The sequence below is a fragment of the Pelodiscus sinensis genome, chromosome 4, assembly GCF_049634645.1.
Source record: "Pelodiscus sinensis isolate JC-2024 chromosome 4, ASM4963464v1, whole genome shotgun sequence".
In the NCBI taxonomy this organism is placed as follows: Eukaryota; Metazoa; Chordata; order Testudines; family Trionychidae; genus Pelodiscus; species Pelodiscus sinensis.
Genome location: NC_134714.1, coordinates 39,808,382 through 39,831,973, shown reverse-complemented (window position 1 = coordinate 39,831,973; position 23,592 = coordinate 39,808,382). Strand labels below are relative to the sequence as shown.

Sequence of the window (23,592 nt, the reverse complement as noted above, 5' to 3'; positions counted from 1 at the left end):
AAGCCCCCGGAAAGAAAACAGAATAAATTCAATTTTTTCAAAATAATTCAGCTGATAGGACAGGATGCTATCACCTTATCCAATCCCCTCTCTCAATCTTCTGTTAACTATTTTACAAAATCTACAGGAAACCCTGGGGTTATCAAAGTAGCTCTGACTAAAGGCCCACCTAGTTTGGTATCCTGGTTCCTCTGATAAGGCACTAGATCACTGGTCCATCTAATCCAATGTCCTGAATCCTGCAATATCTGATCAGATAATCAGGTCCCTCACAACCTGTATCCTACTTGGCAAGGACCACAACCTCACCCAATCTTTCTGCTTACTGTCATCCCTTGATATGTTGTGTCTAACTTTTATTTTGAGCTCTTTGGAACAAGGAGCTGTAGTTTGTATTTGCCTATTAAGGTACTAATAGTCCCCCAGGCACTATGGGTATGTCTACACAGCAAAGTTATTTTGACATTAGAAATTGCCAGTCTAGATGCACCCTTATAGTTACACATTTCCTCTAACCTAAATCTCCGTTGCTGCAGATTAAGCCAATTGCTTCTTGTCCTACCTTCAGTGGTCACAGAGAACAATTGGTCACAAACCTCTTCATAACAATCCTTAACATATTTGAAGATGGTTAACAGGTCCCTCCTCAGTATTCCTTCCTCAAGAGTAAATATTTTAATTTTTCTACTCTTTCTTCATAGGGCGGGTTTTCATGTTTGTTGCTCCCCTCTGGAGTCTCTCCAGTTTACCCACATCTTTCCTAAAGCATGGCATCTAGAACTAGATGCAGCATTTCTAGCTTAGGACTCACCAGTGTGTGCTACAGCAGGACACTCACCTCGCCTATGTCTACACTGGCAAGATTTTGCACAAATACTTTTAACGCAAGAGTTTTTGCGTTAAAGTATTTGCGCAAGAGAGCATCTACACTGGCATGTGCTTTTGCGCAAAAGCATCCGTGCCAGTGTAGATGCTCTCTTGAGCAAGAAAGCTCTGATGGCCATTTTAGCCATAGGGCTTTCTTGCACAAGAAATTCATGTTGCCTGTCTACACTGGCCTCTTGCACAAGAACAATTGCACAAGAGGGCTTATTCCTGAGCAGGAGCATCATAGTTCTTGTGCAAGAAGCACTGATTTCACACATTAGAACGTCAGTGTTCTTGCGCAAGAATATTAGCCTTTTCCACAATTGCATAACATTTTAAACGAATTCAGTTTCTGATCCACTATCATCTGGGCCTGGCCTGCTCCTCCCGACAGCCTCCCCTGGCACCAGAACCTTTCTTTCATTTGGGTTTCACACTTGTGCTATGTGTACAATCCTTTTTCAGTGATAGTATCACTCACTCAATTATGCCCAATTTATGTTGCACATCTGATTTTTTTCCTTCTTAAGTGTAATGTTGCTATTGTCTTTGTTGAATTTTGTCTTGTTGATTTCCGAGCAATTTTCTAATTTATCAAGGTTGTTTTGAATTCTAATCCAGTTCTCTGAAGTGCTAGCATCCCTGCCCCATTTGGTGTTATCCACAAACTTTAAAAGCATGATTTTAGTCCTTTATGCAAGTCATCAGTGAAAATACTGAATAATATCAGACCCAGGACTGACCCCTGTGCAACCGCACTAGACACTCCCTCCAAATTTGACAGTGAATCATTGACAACTACTCTTTGAATATGGAATTAGACCACATTTTCCTAATTTACTTATGGGACCTCCATGTGTCAGAAGTCTTATTATAAAATCAAGATATATTACATGTACTGCTTTCCTCACATTTACTGGGCCAGTGACCTTGTCAAGGAAAGAAACTAAGTTGGTTTGGCATGATTTGTTCTTGACAAATGCATGCTGGCCATTTCTTATAATCTTGTTAGTCTCTTGGTGCTTACAAATTGATTAATAATTTGCTTCAGTATATCTTTCCAGATATCAAAGTTAGGCTGAATAGTCTGTAATTCCCTACATTTGTATCACTTTTTAAAGATAAGTGCAATGTTTACCCTTCTCCAGTATTTTTGAACTTCACTCATCCTCCAGGAGTTCTCAAAGAAAATTGCTAACTGTTCCAAGATTGCTGGATTCTTTAAATATCCTAGGGTGAATTTTACCACGCCCTGCTGACTTCATCACTTCTAACTTATCTAAATAGTCTTTAATCTATTCCTTCTATGCTCTGGCTTCCATTCCTTCCTCTTTATTGTTAATTTTAATTGTGTGGTGTATCATGTCACCTTTAATCTTTTTAGTGGGGACTGTAGCAAAATAGATGTTAAATACCTCAACCTTCTTGATGACATCAATCATTAGGTCTCCTTCCCTGCTAAGTAAAGGACCTACACTTCATCTTTCTCTTGCTCCCAATATGCTTAAAGAACCTCTTCTTATTGCCTTTTATGTTTCTTGCTAGATATAAATCGTTTTGTGCCTTAGGCTTTCTGATTTTGTCTCTGCATGCTCTAACAGTTCTCTTGTACTTCTCCTTAGCAGTTGGTCCATTTTTCCACTTTTTGTACAATTCTTTTTTGATTTTCAGGTCATTAAAGAGCTCCTACTTGAGATATATTGGTCTCTTACTATTTTTTCCATCTTCGTATCAGGATAGTTTGCAATTGTGCCATTCTGTTCCTTAGAAATTGCCAGTTCTCCTGAACTTCTTTATCCCTTAGATTTTCTTCCCATGGGAGTTTACCTAACAGTTATCTGAGTATGTTAAAAGCTGGTGTTCTGAAGTCCATTGTCTTTAGTCTGCTCTCATCCCTTCCATCCCTTAGAATCATAAAATCTATCATTTGAGGGGTCACTTCAGTGGGTGGGGGAAGCTAATGATCCAACCAGCAGACCAAATCTGGTGATGAATCCTGGTCAGGTTCACCCTCTGAAGCATGTTGAACATACTCTCAGAAGATCACAGACTGAAATAGAGCCATTTCTGTTATAGAATATGGCAGTTATCAGGCAGTGCATAGCAATTCTATGTCTAGTGTATGTAAGTAAAGAATATCTTTTCTGGTGAAAGTTGCAAGAAGAATTTAACGAGCATAAATTGTAACCCACTTTGGAATTTGGCCAAAAATGCAGGGTGTGACCTTCACCTTACAAAAAGTACAGTAGTTTCCTTAAGGATGACAAGTAGTCAGGAGGTTAGTTTTCTAACTGGAGCCCACTCTATCTATTTTGAAGATATGAGATGATAGCACAAAGTACAATGGCAATGGAAATCTGCACTGATTTAAAAATGGAAACAGGACCCAAGTGGTTTTATTAATGAGTACATAAAAAGAAATGCAGCTTAAATAGCCTGTGTGGCAGCCTCTTTCTTTTTATTGCATCATAATCTTAGTTTATAGATTTTGTTTCTTTTAAAGCACCTGCTAGGAGGGGAAGCAACATGGCGTGGAGATCTTGAGTCTTAAAAGATTGTCATTAAAGCCACTGTGCTGTATTTAGTTGTTTATTTCTTGCTCAGAATGATCCGATCAATAACAGAACAAAATCAAACACAGCTCCCTCCCTTCCAGAGAAGAAAAGACAAGCTAAATAAAGATGTCCAGGAGAAAAGGGGAGGGAGGAATGCCAGCAAACGATATATTGATTTCCAGCAAAGGAGCAGAGTGTAAATGAGAAATATTCTTCTGACACAGTTATTAAGTGCAGGGCTAACACACAAGAACAGGGCCCATTCACTCTTACTAGAGGCTGAATCTCAAAAGGGCAGATGATGCTTCTCAGATCATCTGATTTCCAAACTTTCTGAAACAGATCTCCCTTTGCTAATTTATTGATACATTGCATTTACACTTTGATCTAAAGATTTCAAACCACTTAAAAAGACTAACAATATACCTATGTGGAATAAAAGTAATTTTTATCCTCCTTTTACAGATGGGTAAATAGATATACAGAGAGGAGAAGTGCCTTGCCTGAGCTCATACAGTGAATCTCTGGTAGAACCAGGAATATAAAACTAAGCACGCCGGCTCCAAGTGCCCGATTATAGATTACACTATTTGTTTAAAAGAAAAAGTTGAAGCCTTTGTTGTCAAATACATTCATAACATGTTGGCTACGTCTACACTGCAATGCTATTTCGGGATACCGGAACATCCCAAAATCCCATGTCCTAACAGGAAGCCCATTATTTCAGGCTCACTATTCCAATGTCCCTGTAAACCTTATTCTACGAGGAGTAAGGGACGTTTCGGAATAGCGGTTTATTTCAAAATTTGACGCTGTGTAGACAGTGCCAACAGCACCAAATTTCGAAACAAGCTATTTTAAAATTAGTTCGAAATTAGATATGCAATTTGCATAGCTCAAATTGCGTATCTTATTTCAAGTTACAGTGAAGTGTAGAGACACTTTAAGAAGTCATGTTCAAAATGCTGATTTTTCTTGGATGCTCCAAGGAAATATTGCACATTGTAGATTTATCTGGGAGTCTTCAAAGAACCTTTGGATGGGCTGTAGTTGTCCACTGGGGAATCTAGGGACCAACATGGAGAAAAGTTTAGTTCAGCTTTGGGAAAAAAAAACTTTACAAACAGTTCTGACCAATATTTTCAATAAACAGGTGCCTTAAAATTGGGCTGCTAAATAAATTGTCTGAATTTAAATCGTGCTGAGCTCCCACAGCTCTTAATGATTTCAGTGGGAGTTCCTGTGAGGTTGGCACTTTTGGAAATCAGGGCACTTATTTAGGCACCTAAATAAGGCCTGAACAGCCTAATTTTACCTGGCCATCTTCAAAAATATGAGCCATTGCTTATAGCATATATATAATCTGCATTATGAGACTAGTGCCTAATACTATAATGAGAAAGTGAAATTTACTGATCTTGCTGATTCACACTCCCAAGCACAAACAAGGTAAAAAAAAGGAAATAAACTGCATCAAATATTGCAAAGTAAATTAGATTTTAAAAACTCTTCCATCATGAACATTCTGAGGTATTGCACTTTTCATAAGGAGTCATTAGCAACACACTCACATAACAGCATTTTACAAATATCTTGCAGATATCTCTGTAAAAGCAGCCAAATGAATATAGAAAGGAGCGATTGGATTAAAAATATGGGAAGGAGAGACTGGATAAAAAACATCTCCCCTCTCATATAGAAATTGTATCCTCTGGGGTTTTATCCAAGAGTTTATAATTTACAGGAGCATTCTAAATGTCTGCAAATCTCTGGAGGTTGCATTGAGGGATTCACAGTGGAAAAGCTGGCAGGTCTTTAACCCCATGGAGTGTTACTGGCCACTGCTCTAATAGGAAACAGGAGACACAGATAGCGAGAGTGAGAGAGTGTGTGTGTGTGTGTGCGCGCGCGCGCACACATGCTCCCACGTAATCAATAAACAACCAATCTCAATTCCTGGAGATGTGTTTGTATTTATTTATTTATTTATTTATTTTATTTAACTCCTGAATAATATGTAATTTCTCCAGGCCAAGAAATAAATTGAAAGGATTTAGAGGGATTTGCTTATCAGCGGAACACCACGTAGCATTACATTCCCCCTGCTTTGGGGAAGGCACAGTGAAGTTTGGTTAAGCTGCTGTGGTTCAGTACTCCTCTTTCCTCTGTCAGGATGCCTTGAACAACACACAAATTAATCCTCCCCTCTTTTCTCTCCCTTGTCTGCCTCCCTCCTCCCCACCACAAACTCCATCATCCTTCCCACTAGCAGCCGATAGAGGTAAAAGGCTTAAGCCTGCAGAAATACTGATATTTTTTTAGCCCCATTGTCTTTGTGCAGCTTAAGGATGGGAACAGAAGTCCCCGGTACTTGGCATCAGATCTGGTCAAGAAGAGGCTGGCTTTACAATCTTAATGAACTACTGATTCAGCTGAAGCATGTTTTGTGTTCCCACAGGGCTAATTCGGCTTGCCAAGGCTCTTTTAAAACAATATCACCAATGCTAGTGGGTTTGACATGCAGCTGGGGCTACTTTCCTCCTTTTTTTTAACCTACATAACTGGTTATTTAATCTCTTGTCTACCATGATAATGCCCAAATGGATGATTTTTGTTAAAGTGGATAGATCTATTATGAACCCTATTTAGTGATCTCGTTTGACTGCAAATCAATTTGCTCTCTTGTGTCCAGCCAGGATCACATTGCCAAGAAATGTGCTGACTTTGGTTTTGGATGATTTGAAGATTGTCATTGGTTTGGTTGGTTTGATTTTTCGAAGTCAGGTTAATATGAAACTTTCTATGCATGCTGGACACTGATTGGCTGCCATGCAGACTGTATCTAAAGCATATGGTTATAGCTTTGTTTATGTAATAAGATCTCTGGTAGTGACACCTCTTTGCTCAAAGTGAAAAACACCTGAAAACCCATGTTGGACACGTTTACTCATTGCTTTTGGAATGGCCCAAATGCTGTTGATTGAATGGCTGGTGTGATTGTTTTGTTTAAGGCAGGGGTCCCCAAACTATGACCCTTGGGCCACATCTGGCTCTCAGACACATTTTGGCTAGCCTGTTGAGTCCAGTGGCATTACAATTATGTGTGGACGCTATGGCACACACCCGACCTGTCAGGGTAATCCACTGTTGGACTGCAAGTGTTTGCTTACATTGAGCATCTGAGGTTTGCTGTTCTTGGCCAAAGGCAGCTGCAGGAGACAATGTGGGCTACAGAGACATGCCAGCCATTGCTTCCTGTAGCTCCCATTGGCCAGAAATGGTTAAGCACAGCCACTGAGAGCTGTAGGCAGCTGTGCCTGCAGAGGTTCAAGGACACAGTATTAGTGGATAGGGGTGGGGTCTGAAGAGTTTTGGATTTGGTGTGCTCCAGAGAGACTCAGAAATGGGGCTTGTGCAAGCTGTGTTTGTTTTTTGGGTACTAAGGTTAACTGAGCTCCAATTTTAAAAGCGATGGGCATATTTAATACAACTTTTAACCACTAGGTCACTTGCCTTTCAAGATATATTGCTCCTGGTACAAACGTTGTTTTCACTGGCCTATAGAAGCACAGTGGTTGAACATGAGATTCCTGCAAGGAAATTAATCAAAACAAGCATGTACATCTCTGCCTCACTGTGCGCACCCTAAAACTACCCATATTTAGGAGTAATGGTAGTTTGAATTAGGAGCTTTAATTCGAACTACCTAGCCCATGCTGGGTGTAGCCGCGGGCAGGTAGTTCGAACTACCAGCCATTTAAAAATGGAGGCGCCCGGGAACAAGCATATGAAGCCCGGGATATTTAAATCCCAGGCTTCATTTGCAAGTTTGAATGACTACATTAACCACCCCAGTTGGCACTAGGGTGGCTAGTGTAGACATACCCAAACATCCCTAGTGGGTATCAGTTAAGTGGGTTTAGTGAAGATACAATAAGTCCATAGGAGAGTACTCTCCTGTCCACTTCAATAAGAGGTGAAAGCTATGCTGGCAGGAGTGCATCGCCCTCTGACATAGCAAGGTGTAGACACCGCTGTGAGTTGTTAGATATGTAGCTTGCATAACTTAACTAACGTAACTGAAATCAACTTCCAGGGTTAATATAGACAAGGCCTCAATGTTCCTGATTTCCAACAATTCCCTACGTTTTTTGCTCCATAGTCTGAGAGCTCACTGTCAAGACTTTTTTTTCTGGATGTTATCCTAAATTAACTTTTGTTTAATTTCAATCTTGTTGGAGCATCCTACATAAAATCATTTCTTCCTTGATGTTTATTACACCCCGTAAATACTTGTGAGCACTTACTGGCATGGAAGTGCCCAAGACTAAGCTTAGTGGACCATGTTCTCTGCTGATGTAAATTGGTGCTGCTCTGTTGAAACTAATACAAATTGAAAGCTAAATTATTCCATATATAGCCTCAGCTGAACTGCACAGAGGCAACTCCTATACCCTGTCCTTTGATCTGGTGCCTCTGCTGGGTGCACACAGACCAAAACTACAGTATCTTTCTTGCTACCATGTCACATTACAAGCTCCAATTTCACATATTCCCCACTCACGTTACAAAATATTTCCATCTGGGTGTAGTAGCTTGGGCAGGTCCAGGTTCAGTCTCCCAGACATGATAATGTTACCATCTCCAACGAATTTTTCAAAAACAAAATGGAAAATTTAGAAACAAATAAAGGAAAAAAAGACTTATGGCATAGACAGGATAGGTGAGGATTCCCATTTAATAAGTGAGGACTACCAGGTCTGACAGCAAGTTAGTAGCATGTTTAAGGAGACTAGGTGCAGTTATCAGAGTCTTTTTGGTGTGATACAGACTTGAGATGATACCAGCCTAGGCTATCATGAGAAATTAAGAGACTTCCTCACTTATCCCAAGTCCAGTCAGTCTTATGGAACACTACTACTGCCTGGAAGTACAGTGGCAAACCAGCAGAGGAGAGAGCCAAGCAACTTAATTCAGGAGACATTTATGGGACTTTGTCAACATCATGAACATTTCACAGACATATGGTTTGAATTCAGGGATAGGTTTGGGGTGCTTTTTAATGTATCTGAACTGACTTAGGCAACTCTAGTTTAAGAGAGAGATAGTGAGTGATTTTGACCTGATCCACAACATTTGGATTTGCATATGATTATTCTGGGGTGTTAACATACAGAACTTTGGGTCAGCTCATTATAATGAGACAAGGAAGATGCAAAGTGAAGATCACTACAACCAAATATCTCCAATTTTGAGAAATGTTTCGACCTGGGATTTTGGATTGATACCATCCCTTGATTACATATCAGTTGTGCTTCCTTAGTGACAATGGGACTTGGGCTTCTCCAATTTGAAGAAACTGAAAGATGCATTTGGAGTACAGTGTTGGACTCAGAGTAAGGCACGCAAGCAGGAGGGAAATGCAAATGGCAGGCAGAGAATGTAATTCTCCTTTAAAGAGTGAAGCTGTCACCAAGAAAGTGCTATGGAACAGTTTGTCTGTTGAACTTGGGGAATATTTATGGGTTCTTCTCTTTTCTTTCTCATTGGCAATGAGAACTCCATCATTCTTGGTTGCGTTATTTATAATTTCATAAAGCTGTTTCGTGGCAGGGCTTATTTTATCCTATGCTTCATCTCGATCAAATAATGGAGCACCCAGGGAGCAAGGTGACCAAAAGTATTGTGCATCTAGTGCCGAGCGGGAAGTGGGTATTCAGAGCCTGCCAGTTTGCAAGGAACAAAGGAGCAAAGGTTGTGCATCTAGGGCATAAATTGGGGCTTTCTGCATTTGAGGAGAGAAGGGGCACATAATTTTCTTGACCAGGCTTTGCCATGCCAGCCAGACTTCCTTCTCAATACCAGTGATGTATAGTAATGAACAAAGATGCAGAACCATCACCAAGGCAAGATTGAAGAGGCCCTTGGAGTGAATAATTAGAAGCAGGTGATTACAGAAACAATAATTCATTGGAGGAATGGGGAGTCAGTTCTGTGAAACTGAGAGAATGTGAAGGGTAAATATGCCTATAAATAAATCCTCAAGGGTAGATGCAGAGTTTTGAGTTTTCTCCTGCCCTGGTTTTATTCCAAGGTAATTTCAATAAACATTGAAGAGAGGGAGAGAAAAAATAATATAAATGCAATAAAAAATCTTTCAGGGAAGGAATAAAAAGGGTTCCTGCCAGAGAGAGATTTTTATTGAAAGTTATTATAATACCTATATTTAGTTTTATGGCCCTTAATACAGGGCCAAGTAATTTCAATGCCAGAATTAAAAAATGAAATCCATATTTTAAAATAGGATAGCATGAATGATTCTTTTTAATATAGAATTTAGCTAATGTACAGGGAAGGCAAATATTTTCTCTCTATTACTCTTTCAAACAAAACATCACTTTGTAGGGAGATGCCTTGTTCGTTATCATTTTGACTAGAAAACCCTTATGGGGTAATTAGCTACCTGAAGTGGTAAGTATTTTGTTGTCCGTAGATAATTATACTTAGCACTTAGCATCTTCAGAGCACTGGGCAGGCATTAACTAATTAATCCTCAGAATCCTCCAGAAGGAAAAACTATGTAGCACTTTAAAGACTAACAAGATGGTTTAATAGGTGATGAGCTTTCGTGGGCCAGATCCACTTCCTCAGATCATATTCTGAAAGAGAATTGGCATGACCATATATACCAAAGGAAGCTCCTCACCTATTAAACCATCTTGTTAGTCTTTAAAGTGCTACATAGTTTTTCCTTTTGTTTTTGCAAGATCAAACTAACATGGCTACCTCTCTATTACCAATCCTCCAGAAGATTAGTATTATCAACTTCATTTGACTAACAGGGAGAGATGCACAGGGAAGTTCAATGTTTTGCCTAGGGCCATGCAAAGCAGTTGGTGAAAGAGCTAATAATAGAACCCAGAAGTTCCTGGCCAACAGGCTCATGCTTATTTTCCACTTGACCATGCGATCTTGTGAACTGCATCACCCTGTGAAAGTCATGTTGGTCTTATGAGATGGTCTTGAAGTGACAGATTCCAGCTACAAGGCTTTCTGGTCTCATTTGCTCTAGTTTGCTGCTACCTAGGATGATTCATCTGTTGGGCATGTGTGCTGAAGGAAGTGCATGCTGGCATTGTGCTGTTGGATTTGACTACAAGAATTGTTGGTGATCCAGTAGGTCATGCGATTCCCTCAGAGTCTGTGTCAATCAACTGCCCTAGCATGTACCTTTAGCACTTCTGGACGTGTCTTCTTTCTTTTAAATACAACACTGAGAAAGATACTTTGGTACTTTTTGCAGAAAGAGAGTCTGAAAGAGAGTCAGAAAGAGTGTCTGATTAATTACGTCACTCTAGCATTTTCACTTCACTACTGTTCACTTGTTATTTTATAGTGTAGTTAAGGAGTTAACATATTTCATCCCAGAAGCAACTGCATTTCACTGCTGGGAAATATGCTTTCTGTATGTGTTTATAAAGTGCTTTGGTATTTTTTTGAATAAATGACTCTTCTTAAAATATATATGGTCGGGAGGGGGTTATAGATAACCCTGTGTTGAACAGACAGGCTTTCTAGCCAATTTACTTCAAATGCGAAATCAGCCCTAGCATTTCAACAAAAGGTTTACCCATGGAAAGATGTCAGTTCAGCCAAAGAAAGAACCTTGGTACCTCCTACTGACCTACTGGATCACCTTCAAGAATATTACAATAACATGTGGTATTCTTGAAGTCCAGAGCAGAAAGGACTGTTGTTTTCTCAGCCTGGGTCCTAAGAAGGCCATTTGCATAGTCAAATATAACACACGACATAGACTAGGTGGCCTGATGCCTGTTTCGCTGCTGTCCACAGTGGCACCTTCATAGGTCCCATGTAATCAGTCCCACAGGGGCCACTGCAGGATTGTGCCCTCCAAATGCTTCCTACTGTTCTGTCTGTCCAGTCCAAGATTAAGTGATGCATGTGATGAGGCTTTCAATACTATCCCTGCGCTATTTTCGATAGGAGTCCCATAGATATTCAGCTTGATTTTCTACATCTTAATTTCACCCCCTTACTCCTACTTGCTAACACTAACTCACTGACATCAGAGAAATGTTAGGTTGGACCTTGTATCTCCAGCACCACAGCAGGTGTGACCTACTTAGTTACCTGTTCTGTTCAGCAGCTCAGAAAGAGCTTTGTGCGACGAAGTGCCTGATATCTTTGACAGGACCTCCAGCAAAATCCCTACTAGGTGAATGTAAGCCTTAGTAAAATGACCAATGGATACAGCCTTTGGGTGGCTAATGTCTAGTGTTTGGATGTTCTGGGATGGAGAGAAACGTTGCAGTCAAAAGGAAGAGGGATTAGGTCAGGAATTCCCTTCCTTACCTCCCTTACTGGCTCCCACCCTCTGTCTCAGCTGAAGAAGCAAAAAGGGAGAATGGCACATGCAGAGGCCAGAGATACATCAGAAGCTAGTGTGGGAGCAGAGGTTTCTTGACACAAGTTCAGGACCGTTCTGTGTTAAAGAACAATTGGGTAAGGTGCTTGGGGCTGGCTGCCCTCTTGAGAAAGAGCCCTGTGATACAATCTTATGGGGTCTCAGAAAGTAAGGGAGCGCTTCTTTTCAGGAAGAGGGAGAGTCCTTTGCTGGAATGAGAAGTAGTGTGTTTGCAGTAACCTGAACTCCCCAGGTGGAATATGCCCCGCCCGGGAACCTAAATACAATGTCCCGAGGACAACTACCCTCTTCCTGAATGTCTATCAGCTAAATAGCAGCTCGTGCCAGTCCCAGCAAGGACAGTTCTTACACGGATATTTCCTTGCAGTATCCTATGGCTATGTCTAATCTGTAGCTTTGTGCACCATGCCAGAACGGAGCAGGAGAGAGGAACTGTTTCAGCAGCAGGCATGGGTTGAGCTGACACTGCTGAGGGTAGGATAATTTTGTACTGTGTGCAGGAACATTATAACCTGTGTCCGGAGGCTGCCACAAAATCTCCCTAATGGTCCACATTACTAATTCAGCTAATTACGGCAATTTCATGAAGGAGCTGCTACTGGGGAGAGACGCCATTACGCTTCTCCCCAACACACTGCAATACATGCTGCTCGTTAATTAGACCAGCCACAAAATATATATATATATTGCCAGATGGAAACTGCAAGTAACTTATACTAACACTCACAAAGGCCAGAAATAGTCTTAGTTTGCCTTAAGCCTTTCCGTGCCAGATCTTCCAGCCCACCTGCTGTACTGCTGCTGGGCCATTAACATTCAACTCCATCCCTCTACATTTAGCAAACCAAGCTATACATTGTACTCTGTGGACTTCTGTGAAATAGTGAGCGGCACAGAAGCATTGTGCCAGGATCACTAGGCAGAGCAGAAGTTGTGCTCTGAGGATACCTGGAATGTTCCCCAGTGCAGCAGGTGCATTCCTCCTGGAATGATTTGCAGAGCAGCAGGTGCCTCTGCCCGCCTACAAGTGATGGCTTAGCAGCACGGCATGCATGTTCTCTGAGGGCAAATGATACACGGGGCTGCACAGGAGGTGCCTGTTTAATGCATCTAATATGTTTAACTGTGCAGTAATTGCATTCAATCTCAGTGTCCCTACTATGCTGAACAGCAGAGTGGAGGCCTTCTACCTGGACCTATGTGGTATTTCAACAGAACACCAGATATGTTCTAACTGCATACACCTGGTATTTTGTCTGTTTCTAAACCATTTGCGAGCCCAACAGTTGTTGTACTTGAGTATATCTAGTCTGTTCAGTAACACACAAGGTTCAACCCGGTATGTTAAACACCACAGCAGGAACACTGTGTCTGTACAAACCGGAAATGCTCAGCAGCACGGTGGATGGAAGCAAGCATCATGGAAGGTGTATTATAACTAGTCATGTCTGAAATGCAGATCATAAATCAAGTATTTTACAAGATGCAACTGAAAATATTTTCATAGGAGGGTAACCTGCCTCTGTTACAATCTTTTGAATAGCAAACATCTGATCACTTTTTTTCCTTTCTTTCCTCCTGTTTGTTCCGTTCCTTCCTGTGCTAGACCACTGATGACATTGTTTCATCAGCTGAATGTTCCAGCGATGATGAAGATCTTATTGAATGTGAGCCGAGTACAGGTAAGTCAGGTCAGTCTTGTTTTGCTTGCTTTCTTATTTCATTTGCAAAAAACAATACATACATATTTGTGTGTGTGTGTGTATGTGTGTGTGCGCGCGTGTGAATGTATACATATATATAGCTATATATGTATATGTAATATACATATATATACTGTATATAAAATATGAATTAATACAGCCAAGCATCAGATCCCATGGAGCTGGTAATAACAAAAGAGAGAAGTGTAATCACCTCTCAGTTAATGGAAAGCTGTCTTCGCAGGAAGCCAAACTTCCTGAAACCAGCCTCTAATTAATTATTAGTTAGCAGTTGTGCTACCTATTTGTAACAGTCATTGTGCTGTTGTGTTGGAGAGCAAGAAATTGATGTGGTTCAAAGTATATATTAAAGGTGGGGGGCTGAGGGGTGAAAGAGAGAGAAAACTAACTAAAGTGGAGCAATAATGAATGGTCAATATTATTTAATCCTCATTAATCGTCATCCGGAGGGTATTCTGCAAATATATGTTTGTCCATGGGATTCTGCATGCAGTTAACATGGTAATATATTTATACTAGTTTTGTAAATGCAAAATTGGTATTAAGTTGTGCCATGTTATCTGCAATGATGCTTCAAAATGTATCCATTAAGAGTCAAAAGGACTGTAGCCATTTGAAAACTGACTTGACTTCTCCCTTTAGATCCAGATACATTTTGATGGTTTGATGGCTTTACTTTCTGGTGAGATATATATGATGTGATATCCAGCAGGCAACTGCAGTCTATTTTATTTCTTACAGACTTTTTCAAGTCGTCTTTTTGAGGCTTGCCATGAGTTAAGCATTTATATAATAGAGAACAGATATCATCGAATTTCTGTGTACATAAAAAATGAAGTTTGGTTAGACTCTTACATCATTAAAGGTGAAACACACAAATAGTTTGTTTATTTTTTGTTTTTGTTTTGTTTTGTTTTCACTCAGGTTTATTATTTGTTTGGGATTATTTTTCTTTTTGCTAGGAAACTCCCCCCCCCCCCCCTAAAATGTTCTGTTCATATTTTCCTGAAGCTTTTCAGATTAATATAGTCATAATAATAATAAGTCACCCAAAGCTAGTGCTTTCATATTTTCTTTTCCACCTTTCATATGCAGCCTGCATTTTTTAGTAGAACTTGGGCATGAGATAATTAACATGGCTTTGCACTGTAGCTGGGAAATTCCACGGTGAAGTCACTAGGGAAGGCAGTGACACTCAGACAGATGTGAGCAAGTGACAAAGCCTCTCCCCTTCATCCCTTCTACCAGATCAATACAAAGGCCTATGCACTTAGCCAGACAAGTAATTGAAAACTATTCCTCCAAAGTTTTCATGGAGCTGTGGCTATATACCCAGACTCAGCTGCACCAGTCAATGCCTGCTACCTGGCATTCTGTCTAACTTCTCTAATTCACAGTGAAGTTAAGACTGTTCTAAATCCTAGCCTGGCAATCATGAGAGTAGGTTAGCATTTAAACAGTTGACTCAGAGGTGTGTATAAGTAGCACAGTAAGACCTAACATAAAGACCCGCCGTGGTGAATCCTTGGGAATCAGCTCAGTGGCTCCTTATTAAGGCAGGGCTGTGGAATTTAGTGCCATACACAAAGGACTGATGAACCAATGCTGGTACATAAACTGATGATTCATCTTCACAAACCTCAATAAACATTTGACTTTCAAAATGGAAGCATTTTGCTATCTTTATCAGCCTGATTCTCTTGTTCATTTCCTGCAGTCACATTGCAATACAAAGTCATTGATTTATAGATTTGAAAGCCAGAAGGGACCAGTGCGATCATCTAATCTGACCTCCTTTATAACACAGGCTATAGAGCTTCTCCAAAATAATTTATAGAACAAATCTCTTAGAAAAAACATCCAGTCTATGACACAGCAATTTTCTGGCGCTGAAGTGTGATGGCACAAAATCTGAGAATGTAGCATCAGTGAACAAGTCATGCCTGGAGGAGCAGGCTTCTAAAAATGGAGGAACCCATTGCGCTGATAGTTTGGAAAATTCCACTAGGTGCCTAAATACTTTTGAAAATCTGGCCTCTAAGAGCTGAAGTCCCACTGAAAATCTAAGCAGCTTAGGTACTTTTGGCCCTACAACTTCTCTGTGCCTCATATATATAATAGGGGTTTCTCCTCACTAATGCCTCAATGAGGGGGTAAGATGGTACACTGAAGTCAGCGTAGCTCATCAGGACTTACACTAACACTTAGCAGGGGGCAAGTCAACACCCCTATGTGATCTTTGCTTTGGTTGCCCACCTACACACTTGGGAGTTAAGTCCTCTCAGCAGCACTGGTGTGCAAAGTTAGTAGAGGGAAAAGCAGCAGGGTTATCTCAGACCAAGATGCAAAGAGAGGTGGATGCCTAATATATCAGACAGCCTTCATATACACACGGAGTTATGATCTGAAGACACATCTAGCTCCCCTCCCCTAAATAGCAAGTATGTTGCTATGGACAAGTGCTAGTTGGCACTGACTTTACTCCTCAGTTGAGGTATGTCTACACTACCACCCTAGTTCGAACTAGGGTGGTAATGTAGGCAACCAGAGATACAAATGAAGCCCGGGATTTGAATTTCCCGGGCTTCATTTGCATATTGCCGGGCGCTGCCATTTTTAAATGTCCGCTAGTGCGGACTCCGTGCCGCGCGGCTACACGCGGCACGGACTAGGTAGTTCAGACTAGGCTTCCTATTCCAAACTACCATTACTCCTCATTTCACGTACCTTTATGTATCAGAGCTGCTCTGCCCCGGGCTTCCTGGAATCAGCCGCTGATCAGTTTCAACAGTGGCTGAATCTGGACGCCTGGGACAGAGCAGCTGGGGCGCTGCTGGGTAGGTCCCCACAGCGCCGCACCTCGGCGCTGTGGGACCAACCCGGCAGCCCCCCAGCTGCTCTACCCCAGGTGTCCTGATTCAGCCGCTGCTGAAACTGACCAGCGGTGAGAAAAGCCTGGTCTGCTGCGGGGGGGAGGGGCACTAACACTAGCTGCGCCCCCCCCAGCAGACCAGGGAGACACAGAGTGGCTTTTCTCGCCGCGGAGGACGCGGGCGGCGGGACCGCCGAGACGTGCCGCTGTCCCACCGCCCGCGTCCTCCCCGGCTTTGCTCTGCATCTCCCTGGTCTGCTGGGCCCCCCCCAGCAGACCAGGGAGACGCGGAGCAGCTTTTCTCGCCGCGGAGGACACGGGCGGTGGGACCACCGTGGCGCATCTCGGTGGTCTGCTGGGGGGGGGACGCAGGTAGTTCGGGGTTCCCTCACCCCGTTCTTACGTAGGGATCCGACGTAAGTTGGATCCACATAACCCGGGGACTGCCTGTACATAATTCAGGGCTGAGGAAAATGTAATCGTGCAATGTAATTAAACGGACTAAAGCCCTTGCATAGACACTCCTAGGTCAATTGAAGATTCTTTCTGTAGATCTAGATACTGCCTGTTGCGGAGATGGATTTTCTATAGTGATGGAAGAACCCCTTTTGATACTGTAGGTGTCTGCACTAGAGCACTACAGTGGTGAAGCTGTTCCACTCTAGTGTTTCTAGTGTAGACATACTGTCAGTGTGTCAGCCCCCCTGATTTCAAAGGAAGTACAATGATCCTCTTGAAATCAGCAGCAAAGTGCATGGGTCCCTTGAACCATCCCTGCTCAGCAGACTCCTGTGATGGGGGATGCTTCACACATGTTTTAGTAGCCTCTTGCTTCACCAACCAGGGCAGGATTTAGCCATTTGCAAGGATCTCCTGTGTTTAATGAAACTCATTTAAAGTTGTTTCCTCCTATTCTGCTGGCAGGCCAGTATATTTTACACTGTCTTGTGGCTTTCCTATTCAGTTCTGTAGCAAATTGGAAATTAAATGACAAACTCAATTCAGGCCCAATCCTGTTCCTTTGATATTGGGCAGCCATTAAAGCCTCTGAGCTTGTTCCTGATGCCAGAACTTGGCCTCGCTTCACCTCCAGTGACACAAGATTACTGAACACAAATGGTTACCCCACTGCAGCTGTGAGATGTGCCCACCAGAGTGAGACAATTCTGCAGTGCCCAAGCACAATGAGTTAAGGTCAAAAGAGAGACTCATCCTTCAATTCAAAACCTTTCAGATGTCATGTGGGTAAGACTCCAATCCCCAGAGCCAAATACAGTTCTGTGATTTCTGGTCTGGGAGCAATCCAACACCCAGGGGAGACCATTTTCAGATTCTGGTCTGAGTGTGTTTAACTATGGCAGAAAATTATGAGATTTGCAGCTCTCTGAGGTTCATGAGAACTACTTGTGAGATGTCACAAGCACTGAACCCACACCTAATTCCTCATTGAATCCAAACTTTGAACCTCAACATTCAGCTACTCTGAATCTGAATACCTCTAGCCCACTTTTTTTAAAGTAAAGGATGGGCTAAAAAGAAATGTCCTTGACCAGCTCCTTTTTGTACCAGAGATGTGCTGGCCAGCTGCCAATTTAGCAGGGAGGGCAGGCAGCTTGAATTCCTCCAGGCAAACCTCCTGCTACTAGGAGCCTGCAACCTGCATGTCAGTTGAGCTCCTGGTTTACACCCCAGTTTCTGTCTCTGACATTCCTGCCTGACACTGATAGAGCTTGGGATCATCTATCGTGTAACACACCTGTGGATGTGCACCGACAAAGCAGTGCTAGCACCATAAATGAGTCTAATAATAATCCCTGTGAAAAGTAATTACAGAAAAGTGGTTGATGGTCTTAAAGATAAAAAAAAGTCTGACGTACATCCTAGTGCAGAAGGCTCTATCACATATATGTTTCTTAAAACCCCAGTACAGGTGCAAAGTGGCATTTAAATGGCACATAAGGTGCTGGGGAGAAGGTCACTCAAAATGCAGAGATTTTTGTCCTCTGCATTAGTGCTAAAATGTTTGTTATAATAAATTATCTAAATGTGCCCATCACACCATATTTACACCTAGATCTAGATTTCAAATACTGTACTCCAAAAGTCTGGCATGCTTGGGCCATATGTGGTGGTTTGGCCCATTCTAGAGGAAGGAGTCATTTGTGAAATTCAGTTTCAGAGCCTTGTTCAGATTTCTACCCTCTTCCTCCCCCCCCCCCCCAAAATGCGGCCAGTGTCATGGCACAGCATGTTAGAGAAAATGCAGTTACAGTCAGTTGGTGGAGGATTTTAAGGCTGTGTGTTACAATGTTTGAACCTGGGGGGGGGGGGGGCGAGTGTTTGTATCTGCGCTGTAAGCCCCCAGCAAAAGGAGGAGTCCATTTCATCTGCCTTTAATCCTGCCTCCAGTGTCTTGAGAATCATGGTTCTTTTTTCCTTAACAGCTGCTACTATAACCCAGCACGATTACCCTTTCATCCTTCAAATTTGTCCTTATAACCCTTTGGGACTGACTCAGATTAAATGCATGTAATTGGGCAATGAGTCAGAATTGCTGCCCGACACACTTATGGTATTAGTCAAAACAACAAAGCCCAAACACTTGCCAGTAAACCAAGATCCTGTAACATAACCTCTAAGAATGATCCATAGCTATGATGTAACCCTCCCAGGCCCCCTGGGTTCATACAGACATTGGTTTTCTAGTTGCTTTGGTTGCAGGCTTCTAGGTTTTATTAGCCTCAGTGACTTTCCCAGCCTTTTTCAAGAGGAACTTATTTGGTGTATTTCATTCATCCAAAAAACTTAATAACCTGAGGCTGCTCTAACAAATCAGCCCAAAGGGCTTTTCCCAGGAGGAATTCAGTATGCCAAATCTTCAGCAGAAACCCAAAGACCTGTAAATCATGCTCTGAAACGTTAAACCATCAACTGTATGTGTGTGCTGTATATGTGTGTGACATATATGTACACACTACCACAACAGGTACATATAACTATATTGACAGAAGCTAGGATATACACAATTATGCACACACTGTTCTACTTTATGTGCCAGATTGATCCATGGGTTATTCCCACTTCTGACAATGTCGCGTTGGATGCGAGGACCCCACAGTGCAAAGTCTGCCAAGGACACAGGGTTTAGTTGTAAAAAGCAGCAGGGCAGAGCATATAGTTTCTCCTCCTAAGGGCCTTCAGGCTAGCATCCTGCAGGAAAACCACAGTGCTGGATGGGAAAGAATCATGGGTAGGAAAATCAGGGGAGATGCTGACTCAGCTCATCCCTCCCTCAACTAGCACCACACAGTTTCTTTGGATTTGAAAGCTGCCTTCCCTTGCCTGTATTTCCAGCAGGAACTCTGAGAGACATGATCTGCTGCCTGTCCCTCAAAAGTCAAATCTGCTAATTAGTGATCCTGAGCCAGGCAAAATGAAAGTTACCTTGTTCCTGTGGGTCATATTCTGCCCTTAACTGTGTGCGAATGAGACCCACTGCCTTCAGTGTTAGCTGCACGCTCTCAAAGGGGGAGACTTTGTGTGCAGCATAGTTCTTATCTTCCTAAGCATAGTTCTTATCTCCTTAGCCACACAGAATGTGAAGAACCCAAAAGGTGAGAGACCTGAGGAACAGAAGGGCCCTGTGTAAATCCTGACATAGGATTCATTTCGCAAGCACATGTATGGCTCAACTCAGCTTCCAAGGGCTGCATGGCCAACAGTCAGTCATTCATGATGGCCAAAGTGAAATGATACTAAGACTTTGACTTTTGGTTGCTTCAACCCTCTGCCCTCATCTGCCCACTGGCTTGCAGGGGCACAGGAAAATATGGGATTGGGCTGCAAGTGCTGGGTCTGAAAAAAGGGGTGACATTTAATGATAATGAGTGTTTCGATGGAACTTTCTGGCTACAGATGTTTTTATGGCCAGAACTAAAGAACAAGTTTTACTGATCACTCATGCAGCACCTTATATTTTTTCCCACCCTCCTTTTTATGTTACATTTTTATTTTGGGTTTGGTTTTCAGAATACTGATCATTCTCCTATATAAGCCCCAAAGACCCTTGAGGATTTTAGTTCTATATATACACTATATACAGTATATATAGATATATATATTTATATATACATATACTAAAGTAATGCGAGACAATATCTGCAATAGTCCCTATCATCCAATCACATGTTTACACAGAAATTCATACCCTCTTCTAACCCCAGCATCCACTGATGTGGACAGATGCATGATACTGTTAATTTTTGGTAAACAAAGCATGGTGGGTGGAGGGTTCCGTTGGAGGTGTTTTTTTTTCCCCTTTTTTAATTTTTTTTGGTTTTTTTTTAAGAGAGAGTTTCATCTGCCAGTTAGTCTTGGGGAGGAGTGGAGCAGGGAGAATAAAAAAATATACAGATATATCCATCGATATATACACATAAGCAGCTGTGTGTATATATAGATACATATATATGTTGTATATATTTGAAGAACATTTTCTGTCGTTTCACCTCATCTTGTGCCGCATGAATTTTTGGTGATTGATACTTTAATTCCCTTTGTTTTATTTATTTTCTTTAATCATGATGATGCCATATTGCTATTTTTTAATTTTTAAAATCATTGTTGTAATTTTTTATTTGTATTTGTGGAGTAATTCCAACAAAATAATGATTAAATCATCTTGCAAGAGAGAGAGATAGCTCTGCAATCCAACAAAGGCAACAAAATCTTTTCTTGCCATCCAAAAAATCCAAACTTTCAGATTAAAAAGACATCCCAAGAAAGTTGTGTGCAAAAGAATGAAAATTCTTCCCCAATGCTTTTCGTTTTTCTCTCCCTTTTCTTTCTTTCCTTCCTTCCTTCCTTCTTATTGCTTCTGCAAAGACCCTCCCTTGTTGCCTCCCTGTTTCTACATTTATTTTTATTGAAAATAAAAGCAAGAACTGCTTCTTCTGGCCCCGCAAAAGCCAAAACAAATCCCTCAAACTTCCAACAATACACCCCCTACAAACTACAGATGGCATAAAAAGAATTTTATTGCAAGTGCAGAATATCTGTTATATCTTTATATCTGGGTCAGTGTAAGATCATTTTTGTGGCATGCTGTAGTTTTAGCTGATTAACTAACCATGGCCTTCATTAAACTATGCATGAGCTGTGATGACGCCATTTCGTGTTTCATCAGAGCTATGCAGTCAGGCTAACCCAGCAAGTCTGTAGTGCATGATTTGGGGGATTATTTTTAACTTTTATTTTTAGTTGAATTTTAATGTTTTTGTTTTGGACGAATTGTGCCAATACTAGTGGCTGCTTCTACAGCCTCAATCTTATATTTATTTATTTTGGGGAATTTTTTCTTTCTATTTTTTTTTTAAATCTTGGTAACAATCTTGTGTCTTGTCTGTGTCCATCTGTCTTGTCAGTGTGTCTTGGAGTCCATTGTTCCAGTGTTGTTATGTGATTCTGTTCTCTGTTAGATGTTGTTTGAATCCCTCGCACACTCTTACTCCGCTTCCCCTCTCCCCTCCTTCCCTTTTAACCTTCCCGGAAGGGAATTCCACAAAGGGGCAAAAAGCTTTTACTGACATTCTGGTGCCAGGATTGCAGCATGGAAATCATAAGGTGCCTTTAGAACCTGTCAACGGAGACAAATTCTGCAGTTGGAAAGTACTTGCCAAGCAACCCTTGTCATTTTCATTTCACTTAAAACTGCTTTACTGACCTAATGGTAAAATGACTTCTTTATACAAGAACAGCATCTCCATATGCCAACACCTAGAGTAAGAACTTCTCTAGCTAAGCCATACTGTGTCAATGCATAGCTATCTTGGACTCTGGGAAAAGTTACATGCAATTGAGGCTATATGTTAAAGTTAATATGTTCAGAGAGGCCATTATTGGCACTGCTGAAAAAATGTGGCACTGTGAACAAGCAATTTGTTGTATTCATATATGATTTTTTACCTAAAATTTACAGTTTACAATGCAGTTGTATTCTGGAAAGAGACTACATAAGAACAATGCCTCTTTACTCCACGGAACAGTTTCCTGTATATTGAGTTTTCTCTGCACTTTTTACTGCCACTGAATTGTTTTGCTGCTGTTAGCTCCTGGATATTCAAAACTGCTCTTGGAGGGTTAGTTGGTGCCTGCTCTGCCTAACAGATCAGCAGAACACTGTCAGCTAAGTTCCAGCTTCAGAATCTTTACTGCAGGGATGACGTGCAAGGCAGAGTTGGGTTTTCTAGGGCCAGGCTGATTTTGTATAACTGATTGTTAGAAAAATAATTCTTTGGCTTTTACATTGAAACTATTCCTGCTCCCATTGAATTCCATGAAAGTTTTGCCATTCATTTGAATGGGAACTAGATTTATCAAAGAGAGAATACATTTGGGAGCCAACTATGGGTATGTCTACACTATAGTGTTATTTCGAATTAACTTATTTTGAATTAGTTAATTCAGAATAAGCTAATTCGAAATAACATGTCTAGACCCAAAAACTAATTCGAATTAGCATTTTGCTAATTTGAAATAGCATGTCCACACTGATTGGACGCTGGGTTGCATTTAGGGGGCTGAAACTGGTTCCAGCAGGGCATCAGGTCAGTAGTTGCTTTGTGTGGCTGATGTCTGAGGCTATCTGAGGCTCGTGCTTAAAGGGATCCCCCTGGACAGCTGGTTCTCAGCTTTCCCGCTTGCTTGCCTTCCTTACTGAGGGACAGCAAAGCATTTTCCTCTCCGCCTGTCTGTTTTAGTCGTTCTCATTGGGGACGCTGCTGCAGTTGGCACCATGCAGCCAGAGCTTGCCCTGGGCATTCTGGTGCAGTTTTTGGACTTGTTGCTGCCTGGCACCATCTGGTGCATGTCAGCCCCCTGCCCCTCCCCCTGGCCTCTCTGGGGGCCATGGAGGAGCCGCAGCAGTGCCCGGAAGCCAGCGTGCCCGGACTCCAGTGTGCCCCGCCACATCTGGACACCAGCAGCGACTGGTGGGACCGCATCATCCTGGAGCGCTGGGGAGACCAACAGTGGACCCAGAACTTCAGGATGAAGAAGGACAACTTCCTGGAGCTCTGCAAGTGGCTCACCCCTGCTCTGCGGCAACGGGACACTCGCATGAGGCCC

At 41.8% G+C, this 23,592-nt stretch overlaps 1 protein-coding gene across 12 annotated transcripts in view; it reads left to right on the top strand.

Annotated features, from left to right (window-relative positions):
- Positions 1-23,592, top strand: part of NRXN3 (neurexin 3) — a 1,564,511-nt gene that overhangs the window by 1,484,820 nt on the left and 56,099 nt on the right. For 8 of the 12 annotated variants that reach the window (XR_012903352.1, XM_075926773.1, XM_075926778.1 and 5 more), the window contains one exon: positions 13,478-13,553. Coding sequence is in view for 11 of the 12 variants with exons in the window: in XM_075926773.1 (XP_075782888.1) it covers positions 13,478-13,553 (76 nt within the window). In the remaining variant the exon portion in view is untranslated. Of the gene's footprint in view, positions 1-13,477; positions 13,563-23,592 lie in introns of all 12 variants that reach the window. The other 4 variants (XM_075926779.1, XM_075926774.1, XM_075926775.1 and 1 more) reach the window with 1 other exon arrangement.